This window comes from Mustela nivalis (assembly GCF_964662115.1).
Source record: "Mustela nivalis genome assembly, chromosome: 7".
NCBI lineage: Eukaryota > Metazoa > Chordata > Mammalia > Carnivora > Mustelidae > Mustela > Mustela nivalis.
In genome coordinates this window covers 85,982,180-85,999,147 of record NC_139026.1, presented here as the reverse complement: position 1 = coordinate 85,999,147, position 16,968 = coordinate 85,982,180, and the positions used below count along the sequence as shown (strand labels likewise).

Genomic DNA, 16,968 nt, shown 5'->3' with positions numbered 1-16,968 from the left:
TAATGATCTGTGTGTGATGATGTGATGGCTGTCTTACTCCTACAGGACTATAAACTTGAAGAGAGTAGGCAATGTACCTGTTTTGTTTGCTACTATCTATTCCCAGTGCCAACTACAGTGCCTGACATAGTATATGCTCAATTTTCTTGGAAGGAATAAAAAGGAGGAAGGAAAGAAGAAAGGAAGCAGGCAGGGAGAGAGGCAGAGGTCCCAATGGGACTAATTGGGAAGACATTTGATTCTCCATCTCTAGGGGGAAAGCTGGAAGGGTTCACTATAGCTCTCACCAGAAGCCTCAGTGTTTTGTTTTGTTTTTTAAATATTTATTTATTTGTTTATTTGTCAGAGAGAGAGAGAGAGAGAGAGATAGCGCACACACAAGCAGGCAGAGTGGCAGGCAGAGGCAGAGAGAGAAGCAGGCTCCCTGCCAAGCAAGGAGCCTGATGTGAGACTGGATCCCAGGATCCTGGGATCATGACCTGAGCTGAAGACTGCAGCTTAACTGACTGAGCCACCCAGGTGTCCCAAGCTTCAGAGTTTAAAGGCAGAAGTTAACATCAGAATTTTGTTTGTGGAATAATGCTGAGTTCAAACCACAGAACCGACTCCAAGTGGATCATCAGAGCTAAGGGGTCTGAGGTGAGTTTTAGGTATAGAGTAAAATGAAAATGGGAAAAGCAGGGAAAACAAGGGTATATAAAAAATAATCTATACAAATTCAAGTAAGTGTAGGACGGGCCACCAGGTGGGCTTACTTCTTATACCTAGCAGCTATTTATGGATGGGCAAAGCAAGTCGCTTAAAGAGACACAGACCACACAAAATTGTCATATATAGACATCTATTGTTCCAACACCTTAATAAGTTAATATTCTTGTGTATAAATCATTTTCTTGTAAGTATGGTTAACTCTAGGTTCACTAAAATGAGACCGAATTAAGCTAGAGTTTATGCATTTCAAAGCTTAGGACTTTGCCATGTGATACCCTACCAAAGTAAAACTCTGCCTAAGAGGTCCACTTCTCCCCCGCTTCCCGACTTCTCAATGACATTCTCCTTGGAAATTCAGCATGTTGGACCAAAGCTATTAAGCTCTTCGCCTACATGCTCTCTCATTCTATCTCCTTTCTTGATCATAGGCTCCTTGGGGAAAGGGAAAGTGACTAGCTCATTTTCTCATTTATTAAGCCTAGTACAATGATTTTGAATAGTAACTGTTTGAAAAAATTATTGAGGGGTGCCTGGGTCGCTCAGTCTGTTAAGAGTCTGCCTTCGGCTCCGGTCACCATCCCAGGACCCACTTGGGGCTCCCTGCTCAGGGGGGTGTCTACTTCTCTCTCTGTCCTTCCCCCTTGCTTGTACAGAGACACACACTCTCTCTCTCCAATAAATAAAAATAAAATCTTTTCTAAAAAATAGAATAAATACTGCCATGTATTTCACAGGTGCTGAGACTGATTACTCCAATGAACTTGTTAATGTCTTGAGGAAGACCATTTTAGACTTGAAGTTCTTCCTCAAATATGGGGAGTTGGACTTCAATAAGTCATTTTCAAACTGTAAACTATTAGAAAAGTGACAAGGTTATGTCTTTATATACAATTTTTACATTGTCCCTATTATTTCTAGTGTATTAGGCACATAGTGGGAACTCAATAAATGTTTGCTGTAAACTGACTCCAATATAGATGTATTTCACTTGAGAGGAAATGTAGATGTTTCTGATATCTTATATAAATTGTTTTTGAGTTAAACACTACTCAAAATATACAAGAGAAATTTGTTACTAAATGGATTCCTAAAGATGAATATTTTTTACAATATTTAGAACCACTTTGTAATATAATAACTTCTTTATGTAATCTATTTTTTGGATTTCAGGTTGTTGATTCAGGTTGCTGATAACAGGATACCCTAGCTTAGTCCAGACAGGCATGAGGAAGCCAACTGAATCACTAGTGATTAAATCAAGATGTTTTTTCATAGAGCTCTACTCTCTTCTTCTAGAGTTTCTAGTTTCTCAGATGATCGCCTACTCTCTCTCTCTCTCTCAATGTCTCCCCCACTACACACACACAAATTTTCTCCGTGTCTTAATTCAAATTTGGTAGTTGTATCCTCATTTATAATGTATGCATAAACTTCATTTCCCAATACTCCTTTCCACCTCTCCCCACCCCCTTGTTTAACCAGATGCCTCACCATTTTTCAAAACAGGTATGCCTTCCATGGTGCCTGGATCATCCATAGCATGTAGAGACTTCAAGTTGTCTGTCTCAGGTGGTGGCTTTTGTATAAGCATGCTGGAAGTTGAAGCTTCCCCAGCTGAGAAGCAATATCGCTAGGTTACCCTCAAGGTGGGATTCAGGGAAGGGAATGCTACTTATTCTCATTCATTTCCTCTGCAACTCTTAGCTGTCCAGGGCCTTTTCCCCCATGATCCAATGAAAAATTACAGAAATCATGACTTTTCTCAACAACTATCTTACCGTTAAAAAGGTTCTGTTCTTTTGACATAAAAGAGAGAAAAGCAGAACATGTAATTAGCTACCTTGAGACTATGGTAGAATAGAAAACCATTTCTCTTTGGGACTCTATCTTATAGATTTTATTGTCAATTACAGTCGTAACAAGGACTTTGAGAGATGAGTCCAGAAAGGGATTCGTAAAGCACAGAGAAATCAAATACCAGCTCATGTGCTATAAGTCTTGTTCTTCCTCAACTCCCAGGTCTGTGTTTTTTATCTGCCTGGGCCTATTCCCACATATGAGCCCCAAATCTCACCTGATATATTGTATTCTTAAAAAAGAGCTCAGAGACAGCTATTTTACTATATTAGGGATGGAATAAAGTCAGTTGGCCCCTAACACCTACATTAGACTAGTACGCTTCACATCCTATATTCAAACTCCCTGCAAGAGAAGCCATCCCTCACTGGAGTATGACCGGGAGACAATGGTACCTGTGCGCTGAGGAGGCCTGACTAACCCGCGAGACTGAATCACACACATGAAAAATTTCAGATGAAATTCCTCTTTACGCATGGCTGTCTCCTAGAAATAGAGATGGAGTTAAGCCATATGAACAGAACCGTGGAATGGTTAAGTTGGAAAAACAGACATGGATCAGGTACGCCCACTACTGAAGGCCTTAGGACATGACAAAATAAAGTATCAGTATATGAAGAGATACAAAGAATCTCCTTTTATATATTTGGCAGGGCAAGATCCCCTGAATTCAACAAGCATCTCCTTTTCCCCAGAGCAGGTAAAAGGCTAGGGCATCCAGAGGTTCCCCTTATTTAAGTCTGAGCTCAGACTTCCGAGGTCTGGAGGGCCTACTCAGAAGCATTTCTCCAAGACTTCTGGAAAGGGCCTGGGTCCAGAGGTCACGTTGAAGGACTTGGCAAAAAGCCTGAATGAAAAAAACCCATTTCTTCCCATTATTTTCTTTTTGAAAGTGGAGCACCGATTACATGTTAATCCATTCAGTCACAGGAACACCACCACGGCCATTTAGTTCTTCAGAGGGCCGACACCTGGGTCCTTTTCTATTTTTACTGGGAACAGTAGATCTCTGGTGGACCCCCAAATAGCTTTCCTCACACCTCTGCCCATGTCTCAAACGCCTCCATAGTTCTGCAAGGTTCTACACGTTTCCGGAGTCTAACCTGGGCTAATCCTTCCATTCCCGCCCCCAATGGCAATCAAGCATGATGTGATGTGAAGAACACAGGACTGCAAGTTAAGAAACTTTTTCCCTGTTCCCAAGCACTTTATAACTCTGGGAAATGACTTCACGTCCCTGAAACTTAGTGTAAAGTATTTCCCACAACCACTACAAGCATCAGCGTTCCGTGATTCTCAATAAAACACGATACAGAGCTCGATTCAGCCCTCAGGACTGCATCTGTCAAGCCGGCTACGAGTTCCCGCCGGTGGAGGGAGGGCCACAGCGAAAAGCTGCCATGGAAACCAGAGCGAAAGCAAAAATCGCCGAGCGGAACCAGAAGACCGCGCGCAAAGGCATCGAGGGAACAGAAAAAAGCGAAGGACGACGGGTACACTAACAGTAATCCGAGAACGGGAACGAGAAAAACCCCACGCTGAAAAGGGAAGAGGGAAATTAATGAGTTCAGCCTTAGATGGTCCTTGAGCTTCTCAGGCCTGGCCACACTGCGCAGGCGTTCTCCGGTTCCTCAACTCTGCTCTTTGACCTCCCGCCCCACCCCCTCGCCCCTCCGCAGCCACCGGGAGGCTCTTCCGGTGTTGTGGAGGCTGTTCCGGTTCGCGGCGGTTCCCGGGTTTTGCGTTCCGCGCCCGGCCGGAAACCCCTTCGCATAGCAGCCGGTTCCGGTTCGGTGAGTGGCGGCGGGAAGCTGGGGGAGGGGTGGGGATGGAGGGAGCCTGGGCCGGGAGGCAGTGCCGGTCCGGGCCCAGCAGCCTGGGCTGGGCTGGGCGGAAGCGGGGAGGGCGGTGGGGACGGCGCTTTTTCCTCTGCCCCGCCCCCTGGGACCACCTCCCCTCCCCCCTGCTCTCCACCGGCCGCGCTCTGGCCGGCGGCCGTTAGTTAGGCTTCCCGAGGCCGTTCCTTCAGTCCCCTTTCTCCTGGGTCGAGGAGGGGCCGTCTCCCTGCCGGTACCGCGGGCCGGGTCTCAGCGCCCGGCGCTGCTTGTGGGGAAGAGGCCGGTGGGGATTTCGGGGCTTTCCCGCCCGGGCAGGGTCTCTCCTGTCAAGCGAAAGCTGATTTCACCGGGAAGCTCAGCTTTCTGTTAACACCTGCTTCTCCCGCCTTTCTTGAGACCCGAATGGTGTTTCTCGACTACTTCTGCGTCTCACGTAAACATTTCTCCAACTCTTTCACTCTGTGGTATCTCCCTGAGGTGTGATCTCGCTAGTGCCACCACCAGAGAGACACGGCTGGACCCTCCTGCCCAGGTTATGAAAAGCCCCTTCACCGCCACGGTTTGCTTACCTGGCTCATGGCCTCCTGGTCATTCCCTTGAACCGTCTCTTTCTCGGTTGCACCCTAACGTGGTCTCTCTGGATATGTGCCCGGCTTCTCTTGAGCTTGGTGATTTCTGTTTATCGGTGCCTCTGCAGTGTTTTCACTATCTTGTTGGCAATAACTCACTCCTTTATCACTTTCGAGTCAGCCTTTTTAAGGTCATTTCACTTCACATTTGGGACACTTGTTTGGGGGGAGTGGTGATGCTTGTGAGGTTTATGTAAAGCCTTATGTAGGCTACCGCCTTTTTTATTTAGGGTCTTTGTTCTAATCGGATTTTCTGAATGGAGTAGGTCACATTATCTCCTAAATCTTTATCCTTTGGAGAGATAATTTGTGTGAGAGATAGATGGCACTGAATTTGAAATGACAGTGGCAGTGAAGCCTTACGCATCTCTTAAGCATGATCCCACAACCTTCTTCCAATTTAGAGATCCCGTTTTCCCTTTCGTCCCAATTTTGGAAGGCTCATTTCGTGTTTATTTTGAGAAGTCCCCTTCATTTTTGCCCGATTGCAATTAATTATCCCTGCTGCAAACATGGTCTTCATGTCCCCCGTCGGATGAGTTAAATCTGGAGGGAGCACATGGATTAAAAAACAGGTTCTGCCACTTCAGGCTAAGGTGATGTAACTCTTGACTACCGCTTTGAAAGTCTTTCCTTTTCTTTACCTGACTCCCACGCCTCTTGCCAATGCACCAGCTTTATTTTCTTGCTATAAGTATCTGTTGATGGATCTGGTTTCTCCCAGTAGACAGTGTTTCAGCAGCAGGGACCAGTTGTTACTCGTCTTTGTATCCCTAGTACCACGTACGTAACTGGTGCACAGTAAATGTTTGTGTACTAAAGCAGTTGAATGCTTGGTGTTTTAAGGTGTTCAAGTGTTAAGGTGTTGAGAGTCTGATTGGGAGAGGTTACATGTAAAAGTTTGAGAAACAAAAACAAATACGTGATAATATACTGTAAACTTACATATATCCACAGTTCAGAGTAGGATGATTCACAAGATCACTTCCACACCCTTCTCATATCATAAATTATCCTAACCACATTTGGTCCTGGATAAAGCTAATTGCGCTCCTCAATACATACTTTCTAGTAACTTCATGGTAACTGTAAACATTCTCTTTTATAACCACCTTTGTCTGTAAGCTTATACATGTTTTGTTCTACTTGTTACATTCTGTTACCATCAAGACTTCGCCATCTTTTTTTTTTCTTTCAGATCTCCTGTTACTTTTGTGTTCAGCTGTTAAGTTGATTTCACCTGAATGCCTGTAACAGCTTGTATTCTTTTAGTAAGTTGATGACCAGTGTGAACTAGGAAATGTTATCAGAATACTTTTCTTGAAAGGGAAAAGTTCTTAGGCTTGTGAGAATTTGGTGGCATCAAAGTTTCTAGATCCAGAATTTCATGGTGAATCTTGGAGTAAAATATCTCTTCTAATGTAAATGCAAAAGGCAAAAAGAAAGTAACATAAGCACACTGAAGAAGGTGGATGTATTTGTATTAAAATGTAAACGTGGGGCTTTAAATATTAAAATTATTAAACAGTGTCGATCCCCCCAGGACCACCCCCAAGAGGTGAATTTTATCTTGACAAAATATATGAATCCTTGAATGAAGATATGTTAAAGGATACCACGTTTTGTGGTGTTTGCTAAAGGCACATTTTCTTGGGAGTTAGGATATCCTGGATTTTTATCTTCCCTTTTCCCCATCTATGTGATTTCAGGCAAGTCATTTAACCTCTCTGGACATAGTCTCCAAAATTCTTTAATTTCTTGCTTGCTTCCCTCTTTACCTCTATCTTAGTAATGCAAAAGAAGTAACATGGGATTGTTGAACTGGGCACCAAGCTTTTAAATTGGCATTTTCCTTAAATCAACAAAAAAGACTAGTGATGACACTTATGAAATAGCCAAAAGAGTGAAATGTGAGAAAGCCACTCCTAGTTTGTTGGTTGATGGGATTTTTTCCCTTAACGGGGAACCCAGGGAATTAATTATTTAAAAAGGAGGAAGGGGATAGAATAACCTGGAGAATTTCCAAATAGAAGCCTTTTGTTAGGTTGAACATTTGGGAAACATACTTGAAGCCTAAATATAAGGCTTAAGTTATTTGGGAATCCTCCCCAGCAAGACTGGGTATCAAATGATTACTCTGCTTAGTCTGTAGCTGTGCCAGGAAAAGCTCAAGCAGGCTTCCTTTATGTGGGCACTTCCTTGCGACCATATGGATTACCTAATAGCATCCAGTCTCCTTAGTAGATTGAAGCCTTGATATTGCTAAAGTGGATTGATAAAGTTGATAACAAACCAAAGTTGATGAGGGCTCAATCTTTTTAAAAATATGGTAAGGGTGCCTGGATGGCTCAGTGGGTTAAGCTTCTGCCTTTGGCTCAGGTCAGGGTCTCAGGGTCCCGGGATCGAGCCCTGCATCAGGCTCTCTGCTCAGGGGGGAGCCTGCTCTCCCCCACCACCCCCCACCCCCTGCCTGCCTCTCTGCCTACTTGTGATCTCTCTCTCTGTGAAATAAAATCTTTAAATAGTTTATGGTAATGATATTATGAATATAGTAAGTGTGACTCTTACCATTCCTAATCTCCTCTTCCAAGAAGCATGTGTGCCAAGGGTATGTTTATTAACCTAGTTCCAAGCAGGCTTTTAAATTCCTTTTTCTGGGGAAAATTAGATACATTAGAGGAGAAAATAATTTCATGTAGGCAAAGGGACTTTGGTTTGTAACAGTTTGATTAATGATGGGAGAGAAAGTACTTTAGTACAACTGGGAAGTATATCTTGATTGTTCTGAGAATATCAGTAGCTATCTATATTTGGCTGCTGACTAAAACATATGGAAGAAAAGTCTAATAGGACCACCGTAAAATCTGTCTTGTTTATTAAGCAGTTTAGAGCCATGGATTGCAAAGAATTTCTTGGTTGTAATTTCAGTGCAGTCACTGACTAACTTTATGATCATATGCAAATTAATCTCCAAAGGGTTGGTACTCTCAACTTCTTGCTGTAATAGTCTGTGATTCTGTGGGTAGTCCATAATTGCTTTTTAATATAGCTCAAGGTTCAGAAATGTTTGGAATTGCCTTGGCTCGTTTTAGTTCCCATTCTCTTCCCATCAAGTCATCTCTCCTCACCACCTTATATTTTTCTCTACTGAGAACAAAAATGTGAGTGGCTGAGCCACACTGTGTGTGGCTTCCTGTTCTATAATTATATGAAGGGGGTGCTTCAGTATGTAACATTTCTGTTTTCTGTCTATTATAGGACTTTGTATCTTGCTAAAGTCAGTGATGTGAAAAGATCTGACATGGGTAAGTCTGACTATGAAATAATAATCAGTCCTTTTAGCTACCCTGATTAGTTAAGCTGAATCGAAAGACAGGTTTGTTTTGTTTTATTTTGTTTTGTTTTAACATTTTTGGTATTTGCATCTTTGTGCTTAATAATCTTCAAGGAGGTCTCAACCTAATTATGTAATAGATGTAACACCAGGCATTTTTCTTTTGGTTGAGACATTGTTTATAGCATCTTTTGGAAGCATTTTCTGGTTCATTGTATTGAAAAAGCCAGAAACACACTAACATTTATTATGTGCCAGGCCCTGTTCTGAGTATTTAGAATACATTAATTCATTTAATTTTTTACAAGTGCCTTACACGGTGCCTAATATTAACAAGGAAATGGGGGCACAGAGGTTAAGAAACAACCAGAACTGATAGAGCCAGAATTTAAACTCAGGCAGCCTGGTTCCAGAGTCCTTATTCTTTCATACTATGTTATACCAACTTCCATATGATAAATAACTTGATTAAGTAGATTTTAAATTTCATTTAGCTAGTAGCATTGAAAATTAATTGTGATTACAATAATCTGTTTATATTTTATACTATTTATATTTATAGTTTATACTATACACTGTTTATAGTTCATTATATCTGTAAAGGGATCAATACAGGATCAGGACTAGTAGCCAATATGGAATAGGTTGAACAATTTTTACAGTTAGATCTTATAACATTCCATGTGCTCCTTTTAAAGTCACATTAGTCTTTTCTCTTCTGTTTTTTGCTTTTGCGTAGTCTACCTTCTCTCTCCCCCGGTCATTTGTTTCACTTTTCTCTAATCGTTAATGTCATTGTAAGTCACCTGAGTTCTGTCACTCTTATCTGTTACTATTCTAGCTCTTTTATATTAACAAAGGTCTCAAAAGTGGTTATAAAATAAGGTTCTGCCATAGCATTACAGTAATGGAGCTGATATCTGTTTAGAGCCATATGAATAAATGGTACTTTTTACCAAAAAAAGTTCAGGTGGATTCATTTTTAAAGCACCTTTTTGAGTTAGATACAGGAAAGAAACTGTTAACAGTGTTTGTTTCTGAATGGTGAAATTTTTTTCCCTTTTCTTTAATAGTGAAATTTTTTTCTACAGTTAAAACATTCAAAGTTTTTTTAGGGAAAATTTCATTTTTTAAAAAAACTTTGAGTTAAGGGTTTTTTTTTTAATACTTGCACAAGTTTTGAACTATTTGTTAGATAGATGATCTCTGTTAATTCCGAATGAGCCAATTTCTGCACATGGGCCTCTTTTTGACAGTGACATTTTGAGATTTCTGGCCAATAGTTCTGAAAGAGGGATCTTATTTGATTATAGAGGTGTTCTTTGGGAGTCATTTTTATTAGGTGAACTGATTTATTCATAGAAAAGTAGTTATTGAAGAATTATGTGACTTGAATTAATTTGGATTCTTTCCCCCAGATGATATTGCTGATAGGATGAGGATGGATGCTGGAGAAGTAACTTTAGTGAACCACAACTCCATATTCAAAACCCATCTCCTGGCCCAAACAGGTTTTCCAGAGGACCAGCTTTCATTTTCTGACCATCAGGTGAGGAATAATTTTCTTCCTTTAGTTGATGAATTACTTTGGCTTAAGTTTTCATCTGATGTAATTTAAATGGCACACTCAAAAGGACAAACATTATAAACTTTTTAGAATCAATATTTCTGGTGTTTTGAATTCTTTTTAATATATTAAATTTAAGACAAGAACTAGGCTATGTATGAGTTTTTTGAGAATAGTATCTTTTAGAAAACTTTATATTATTTCTGTGCATATTAGAATTACCAAAGCACAGGTCAGTGTCCTTTTCAACTAGAGTCTTAAAATTGTTGAGCATTAAGTGGGGGGAAATATGTCAATATACAGAAGCTCTGAGATTTCCCTATGTTATAAAATGTAATTTCTCAAAGGACCAGCATCAACAGCATCCCTTGGGAGCTTGTTAGAAATGCAGAATCCCAGGCTTTACCCCAGACCTACTGAATTAGAATGTACGGTTTTAAAAATTTCCAGCTGCTGAATAGAAATACCACATGATTCAATCATTTTTCTACTGGGTACTTACCCAAAGAAAATGAAAACACTAAATCAAAAAGATATATGCACCCCTAGTTTATTGCAGCAATATTTACAATAGCCAAAACATGGAAGCAACCCAAACATCCACTGACAGATGAATGGGTAAGGAAGATGTGGTATACGTATACACATATCATGCAGCCATAGAAGGGATGAGATCTTGCCATTTGTGACAGTATTCATAGACCTAGAGAGTATTATGCTAAGTGAAATAAGACTATGAAAGACAGATATCTTATGATTTCACTAATACGTGGTATCTAAAGAACAAAACAAATAAATAACAGAATTTGATCTGTAAATACAGAGAACAAAACTGATGGTTGTGGGGAGAGGGTGGAGAAAAGTAGGAAAGGTGAGTGGGAGGTACAGGCTTCCAGTTATGGAATGAATAAGTCACAGAAATAAAAGGCACAGCATAGGGAATCTGGTGTGACAGACGGTAGCTACATTTGTGGTGAGGATTGAGTAACATATAGAAAAGTTGGATCACTATGTTGTACACCTGAAACTGTAACATTGTGTGTCAGCTATGCTGAAATGAAAACATTTTTTAAAAAAAGAAAGAAAAGTCCCCAGCTAGTTTATTTGCACTTTAAAGTTTGAGGAGCATTAATAAAGCAGCCTTTCTCAGTAGGAAAGCCATGACTAATATAGATGAGACAGTTCTTTACTGTGTGAATCTCTCCCAAGCAAAGCAGAATGTTTAGCATTGTTGGCCCTTGGGCACTAAATTACCTGTAATATCTGCCTCCAATAATCATTTTTGGTAACTGAATATATAGTCCCACATTTCCAGATTGGTATTTGGGGTGCAGCCTCACCCCTGATTAAGAACTTCTGTATGAAGTTATCAAAAGGTTAAAACCAGGTTCATTTGTCACCCTCTTTGATAGATGATACAGCTGGCTTTCAGAACAGGATATACCATGTGCATGTCTACCTTTTAATGAGCATTCTTTGAATTGAGTTGTATAACAGATACTTTGCCTGTTTTTCCCCTTGAAGCCTCAGTCATTTCATTAGATTGTCTATGCATTTTCCTTTCTTATTAGTATGTAGGGCTTTTTATAATATATAAAAATATAATTATATAGAATTCTGAAATACATCATAATCTTGTTTAATGATATTTTCCAAGCATAAGTTTTTATTCCATTTTGTTGTGAAATATGTGATTTAAGAAAAATCTTTTGCTTTGTTTAGATTTTACCTTCCAGGGAAGGAAATTTGGACCGATCTTATACATGTTCTACAAGAAGTACGGCTTATAATCCAAATTATTATTCAGGTATGACATATTACTTGGAGTCACAGCATTTGTACCATTCAGATTTCTTCCTAGCAAATTGTCTGTGTTTACCATCTCTAGAGTGAAAACATTGTCAAAAGCAAAATGGTATTTTCTCCACTAAAACATCACTGTGTGTGTTGACGGGGGGAGGAGGTTACTATAGTACTTTACTGACCTAGTCTCAACCACTTATATTTAATGGAAAAGTTTTTTTTGGGGGGGGGAGTCCATTTTTTTTACTTGTTCATTATGTCATTGTGAAAAGCAGTACAGCTTTGGTTTGGCTTTTTTTGTTTTGTTTTATTTTGAAGATATGTGTCTACGATGTACAGAATATGTGTTTTATATTGACATAAAGCACAGAGTAAGCCATTTCTGTTCTGCTTGAAACCATGAATCCTGACAAATTATTTCTATCCAAGCTTGTCCCTCCATCAGGGCAGGAAATGTTAATTACATGTTTCTATCTAGCACCTGCCACAGCCATGCTTGCATATTCAGGGGCTTGCCTGTTCAGCTTGTGATCCATGGCAGAAGTCAGCATTCTCTAGGCTATTCCTAGTCCCTGGCCTGCCCGACTTTCCATCTGCCCCTTTCCTAAGGTTAGGACCTCCAGTGATCTTCTGGCTCTGTCTTGGGGAAACTAAGAGGTTTTTATTGGTTAGCTTCCTGGCAGTACGACCCAGGAAGATTATAGTGCCTTCCTATGTCTTATCACTCCTCATGCTTCAGTCTCCTCACCTTCCCACATATATGGAAATATTAGTAATACTGTTGAACCTGCCCTAATGGGATTTTTGTAAGGATAAACTGAGGTGATAAATATGAAATGCAAATAATAATTATTGTTATTTGGCTTCCTCAGGATTCTTTGTCAGCAAGATGAGATCTCCTCCCCTAAAAAGACGTTAGTATGATGATCTTTTAGACTTATATTATATTTAAATGTCATTTAGGTGGGCGGTACTTTACCCTGGGCTCTGAATTTCCTCTCTTGGTATGGGAAATGGTCTCTGCAAAGTATGTGCATAGTTTGTATAGGAAAATCAGTTAACTGGCTCTGAAAATAACTCTGCCATCATTAACTATTGGAAAGGCCTTTCTGATGAGCAGAGAGTCTGACATCTGGTTAGATAGTTCATTATTAATCTTAGGGAAAGGACATTTGAGTGGATAATGAAACAAGATCATTAATATTTCCACTTGAACTCAGGTTGTTTATTTATAATTTCATATGTTGATTTACCATTGGATAGAATATTTGCTTTTAGTTTAAAATAATTGCTGAATAATAAACAATTATGTAGAGAAAATTATACTCAGATTCTGCTAACCATAACCCTCAATTCTGTGGCCTTATCCATGTGTACATACATGATACACATCGTATGATTCAATACATATCATCTTTTTTGTCCAATATTTTAATTTTTAGTTTTCCATTTATATGTTATTCTTCGTGTCTACCTTTTTCTGTTGATTTCTAATAATCCATGGAATTGATATGCACATTTACAGTGCTTTATGTGCAAATTGAAAATCCAAAAAGCTCTGAAAACCAGAAATTCTTTTCATAATTCATTTGGCATCCAAACTGACCTGACCTGAATTCATTCCTTGGCAAAACCCACATGAACTGACATGAAACTATTTATATTTTTGTCTTCTATTTGTTTCTGTAAATATGAGTATTTATATATTTCACCGCAGATGTATCAATGTGTTTGATTACAGGATGCAGCTTCAAATTATACCTTGAAGTGTTACATAATATATACCAGGTTTTCTTTCTAAAATTCCAAAAATTTTAAATTCAGAAATGCAGTGGGATCTAGGGTACTACGATTTAGGATAATGGTCCCATGCCTTTATTTGCTTCATTATTTTCTCTGTAGTTTAGGTCCTCTTCACGCTCACTATTTTTAGCTATTGTAAGTAATAAGAACATTTGTATATATAGCCTTTTTTCTTTAAAATTTTATTACAAAAAAAAGTAAAATTTCATTACACCCTTAATATTCATAAAGGATATATCCGAGATCATCTCAGAACTTCATGTTCTTGACTGGTGTATTTGACCAGATTCTTGGCTTTCTACTGAATTACATGACTCTTGAGAGTTACATTTTTCCTGTTTGTCCTCATCCTGTAAGTTGATCCCTGCACCAAAATCTTACACGGAAGTTCTGCCTCTCATTTGAAGGCCATTTTTTAGGAAAAGGAAAAAAAATTACTTCATAACAGTGTATATGTGATGATGAATAGTGAATAGCAACAGTGAATAACAAAGCCATATTGAAATGCGGATGCTGAGCTATAAGAGTCATTCTCTAAATTACAGCCTGAAGCAGAGGATTTAGATTTGTGCCTCCACCAAATTTCATCTCATCCCTGACCAAACAAATGTACGGATGTGTCACAGAGTTCCAGGATTGCTCTCTGATAATCAGATTTTAAATCTCTGAAGGCAAATGGTTTAAATACTTTTTTCTTAAAGTCTTTAATTTAAATCTACTTTTTAGTGTATATTTTTCTTAACTTCATTCCTTTGCCACATCCATTCTAATTGATTGTAAATCCTGCAGAATTGTGTCTCCTTTGTATGTCTTCTTTTCCTATAATCCCCACATTGATTTTCTGTGGTCAGTCACCTTGAGCTTCACTGCTTGATTGGGCAAGATGGGGTCTCCAGTTTACCTGCCTTAGTCTTCTCATTCTGTCTTGGTATTTGTCTCCTTTCTTGCTATTCTCTTTTCTCCAAGGTGAAAACAATCATGGGAAAGCCCCAAACTTTAGAATCTAGGGTCTGGAGCTTACTTACTTTCCTGTTTTACTGCATCTGCTGCCTCTCTGTATCAAGTTTTTCAAAAATCTGCTTCTTAATCCACTTAAAATTAGACTAATATAAAAAATATTTTTAGAGAAAATACAGCTCTTTTACTTTAATAATTTACTGCTGGTTAGCCTTTAAGACATCTTGATTTTATTTTCAATTTATTAACAATTGAAAATTGAAATATTTTAAACACTAAACAGAAAAGTAGATTAAGATGAAAAACAATTTTGCTTATGCTTAGAATCATTATCATCATCTTATCTTTGGAAAATATGTTAAATTAGGTTGCCAGACAGGCATTTAGTAGATGATTTAAAGCATCCTGCTATTTATTAAAAACTAAACCTGAAAGTTAACAGGAGCAACTGATGATGCTTACTTTCATTATAAGTAATTGCCTGACATACTTTTTTTTTTTTTAATTTAAAGCTTATTTCATTGTGTCCATAAAACTATTGCCTGTCCTTGTTGAAGATTTGTAGAGACCGGTAGGAAAATACCCATCATTCTCTTTTTGGAGCACAGCCAAAATTAAACTTTTGGTGTATTTCCTTATAGTTTTGTGTGTGCATAGGTGCACGTATTAAGTAATCTTATTTGTGGAGTTTGTAAGCTGATTTCTTAATGTTAACAGAATAGGAAGTTAAATCATCACTTAAAAAATAGTGTCTACAGCCCCATTTGGGTTCCTCTCCAGCTCTGCTTGATTACGTCAGTAGTAGAAGACCATTGATTGCTTTCATTGAGTGGGGGTGGAATCACCTTGTTCTGGTTAAACAGACAGGCTGCCTGATCCTGTGCTTTTCCCTTACATTTAAAAGCTGAAGCCTTTGTGAAATGCCATTGAGGTAGCTACTCTGACTTATCCTTGGTCTCAAATTTCACACTTATCAGGGTAATTTTGCCTTTTTGGCGACATTCCTCAAGCAGGCATTTCTAGTTAGATCATTCCCTAATCCTATTTTAGCAAGAAAGTGTAAGAGACATATTTCTACTATTATAACTTTGCATTTAAAGATTAAAATGTTCTGGTCCTTTAATGATACTCATTTTTTTTTTATTAGCCTTATGTTCTCTCCTTAAAGTAATAGTAATAGATGCTAAGCATAGATACTGATTGCAAATGTACAAGGTTATAATTCATTTTAAAAGTATATTTAATTGTTAGATTCATCCAGTGGTTAATCAACTGGTACTAATACCACCCCTGAATGTTCTTTTTTTCCTGTCTTATTTATCCTAAATTCCGATAATCCTGATTCAAAAACCCCACAAAAAACAAACAAAACAAACCCAAGTACTAAGCTGCTTTTTGTCAGCTGCTGTTTTTTTGGATACCAAATCAAAAGCTACATTAAATATTTTAAATAATATTGCGAAGAGTTCTGTAGTCATATGGTTTGAAAATGTTAGCATTAGGCAAAAATTCAGGAAGTAGAGAATTATCATTCTCATTTTTTTACTGGTGCTCCTCAGAGTTCCATAACCTGACATCCAAAGTTATTTTGAAGGTGCTGTTTTAAATTGTCTGATCCTGCTGATAGGGAGAGGTGGATTTAGAAAGTATTCTATTCCTGGGGCACCTGGGTGGCTCAGTTGGTTGAGCATCCAACTCTTGATCTCAGTTCAGGTCTTGATCTCAGGCTCGTGAGTGTGAGCCCACATTGGGCTCCTTGCTGGGCATGGAGCCTACATAAAAAGAAAGAAAAAAAGAAATTATTCTATTCCTAGCTGAAATTTCAAGAGACTTTTTCTTACCCCAGTTGGTAAGCCACAAGTCAGAAGATTCAAATAATAAATAATCCTCACTTAGCCTGAGTGCAGTAATAAGCATCGGAGGGAGTATTGATATTTTTGATGATTATGACATTAAGTGACCTGAAGGTTAGCATACCAGATGCATATGATGGGTCATTCCTGCCATAAGCCAGCCAGAATAAGCAGCAGTGAGGTTATCTCTGTTCTGAGAGAGAGCCCCCCTGCCCTCCGCCGAGTCCTGAACATGGTAATTAAAAGCAAGAAAGTGACAGGAGCTGCTTTTTAAGCGATAACTGTTGTTCATTTGAATTACAATTCTTCTTGGCCCTCCACCTGCTTTCTTACTGGTCTGGCCTACCTTCTTTCAGGCCCAGGCCTGGGAGTGCTTGCAAGATATAGTTGGGGTAAAATGTTGACTTTTGGTGGACACCACGGAGTCACATTGATGCAGATAAGGCACATGGCTGTGGCAGGATTCAGCTCCTTCATCAATTTTCAGGTTAGTATGGCTGAATCAATTATAGTTTGTAGAAGTTCCCTTACTGCAGACTTTACTGGCAGTTGAGACTGGGATCTTTCTTCCATGAGAGAGATGGTGCTTTACCACATTACTTTGGAATACAATGTT

General features: G+C 39.0%; 2 protein-coding genes across 12 annotated transcripts in view; one reads left to right on the top strand and one right to left on the bottom strand.

Moving 5' to 3' along the window:
- Window positions 1-5,290, bottom strand: part of PFKM (phosphofructokinase, muscle) — a 45,525-nt gene extending 40,235 nt beyond the window's left edge. For 2 of the 4 annotated variants that reach the window (XM_082742156.1, XM_082742155.1), the window contains exons 1-3: window positions 4,072-4,155; window positions 2,964-3,054; window positions 2,203-2,325 (exon numbers count right to left, since the gene is read on the bottom strand). In XM_082742156.1, the coding sequence (XP_082598282.1) occupies window positions 2,203-2,325; window positions 2,964-3,045 (205 nt within the window). In that variant the 5' untranslated portion in view covers window positions 3,046-3,054; window positions 4,072-4,155. Of the gene's footprint in view, window positions 1-2,202; window positions 2,326-2,963; window positions 3,055-4,071; window positions 4,156-4,975 lie in introns of those variants that run through there. The other 2 variants (XM_082742162.1, XM_082742158.1) reach the window with 1 other exon arrangement.
- The window catches only part of SENP1 (SUMO specific peptidase 1), a 49,240-nt gene continuing 36,522 nt past the window's right edge, over window positions 4,251-16,968 (top strand). The window contains exons 1-6 of one of the 8 annotated variants that reach the window (XM_082742169.1): window positions 5,506-5,631; window positions 6,234-6,306; window positions 8,294-8,340; window positions 9,788-9,918; window positions 11,659-11,743; window positions 12,612-12,653. In XM_082742169.1, coding sequence (XP_082598295.1) covers window positions 8,337-8,340; window positions 9,788-9,918; window positions 11,659-11,743; window positions 12,612-12,653 — 262 coding nt within the window. In that variant the 5' untranslated portion in view covers window positions 5,506-5,631; window positions 6,234-6,306; window positions 8,294-8,336. Of the gene's footprint in view, window positions 4,362-4,918; window positions 4,939-5,494; window positions 5,632-6,233; window positions 6,307-8,052; window positions 8,197-8,293; window positions 8,341-9,787; window positions 9,919-11,658; window positions 11,744-12,611; window positions 12,654-16,968 lie in introns of those variants that run through there. The other 7 variants (XM_082742168.1, XM_082742171.1, XM_082742170.1 and 4 more) reach the window with 7 other exon arrangements.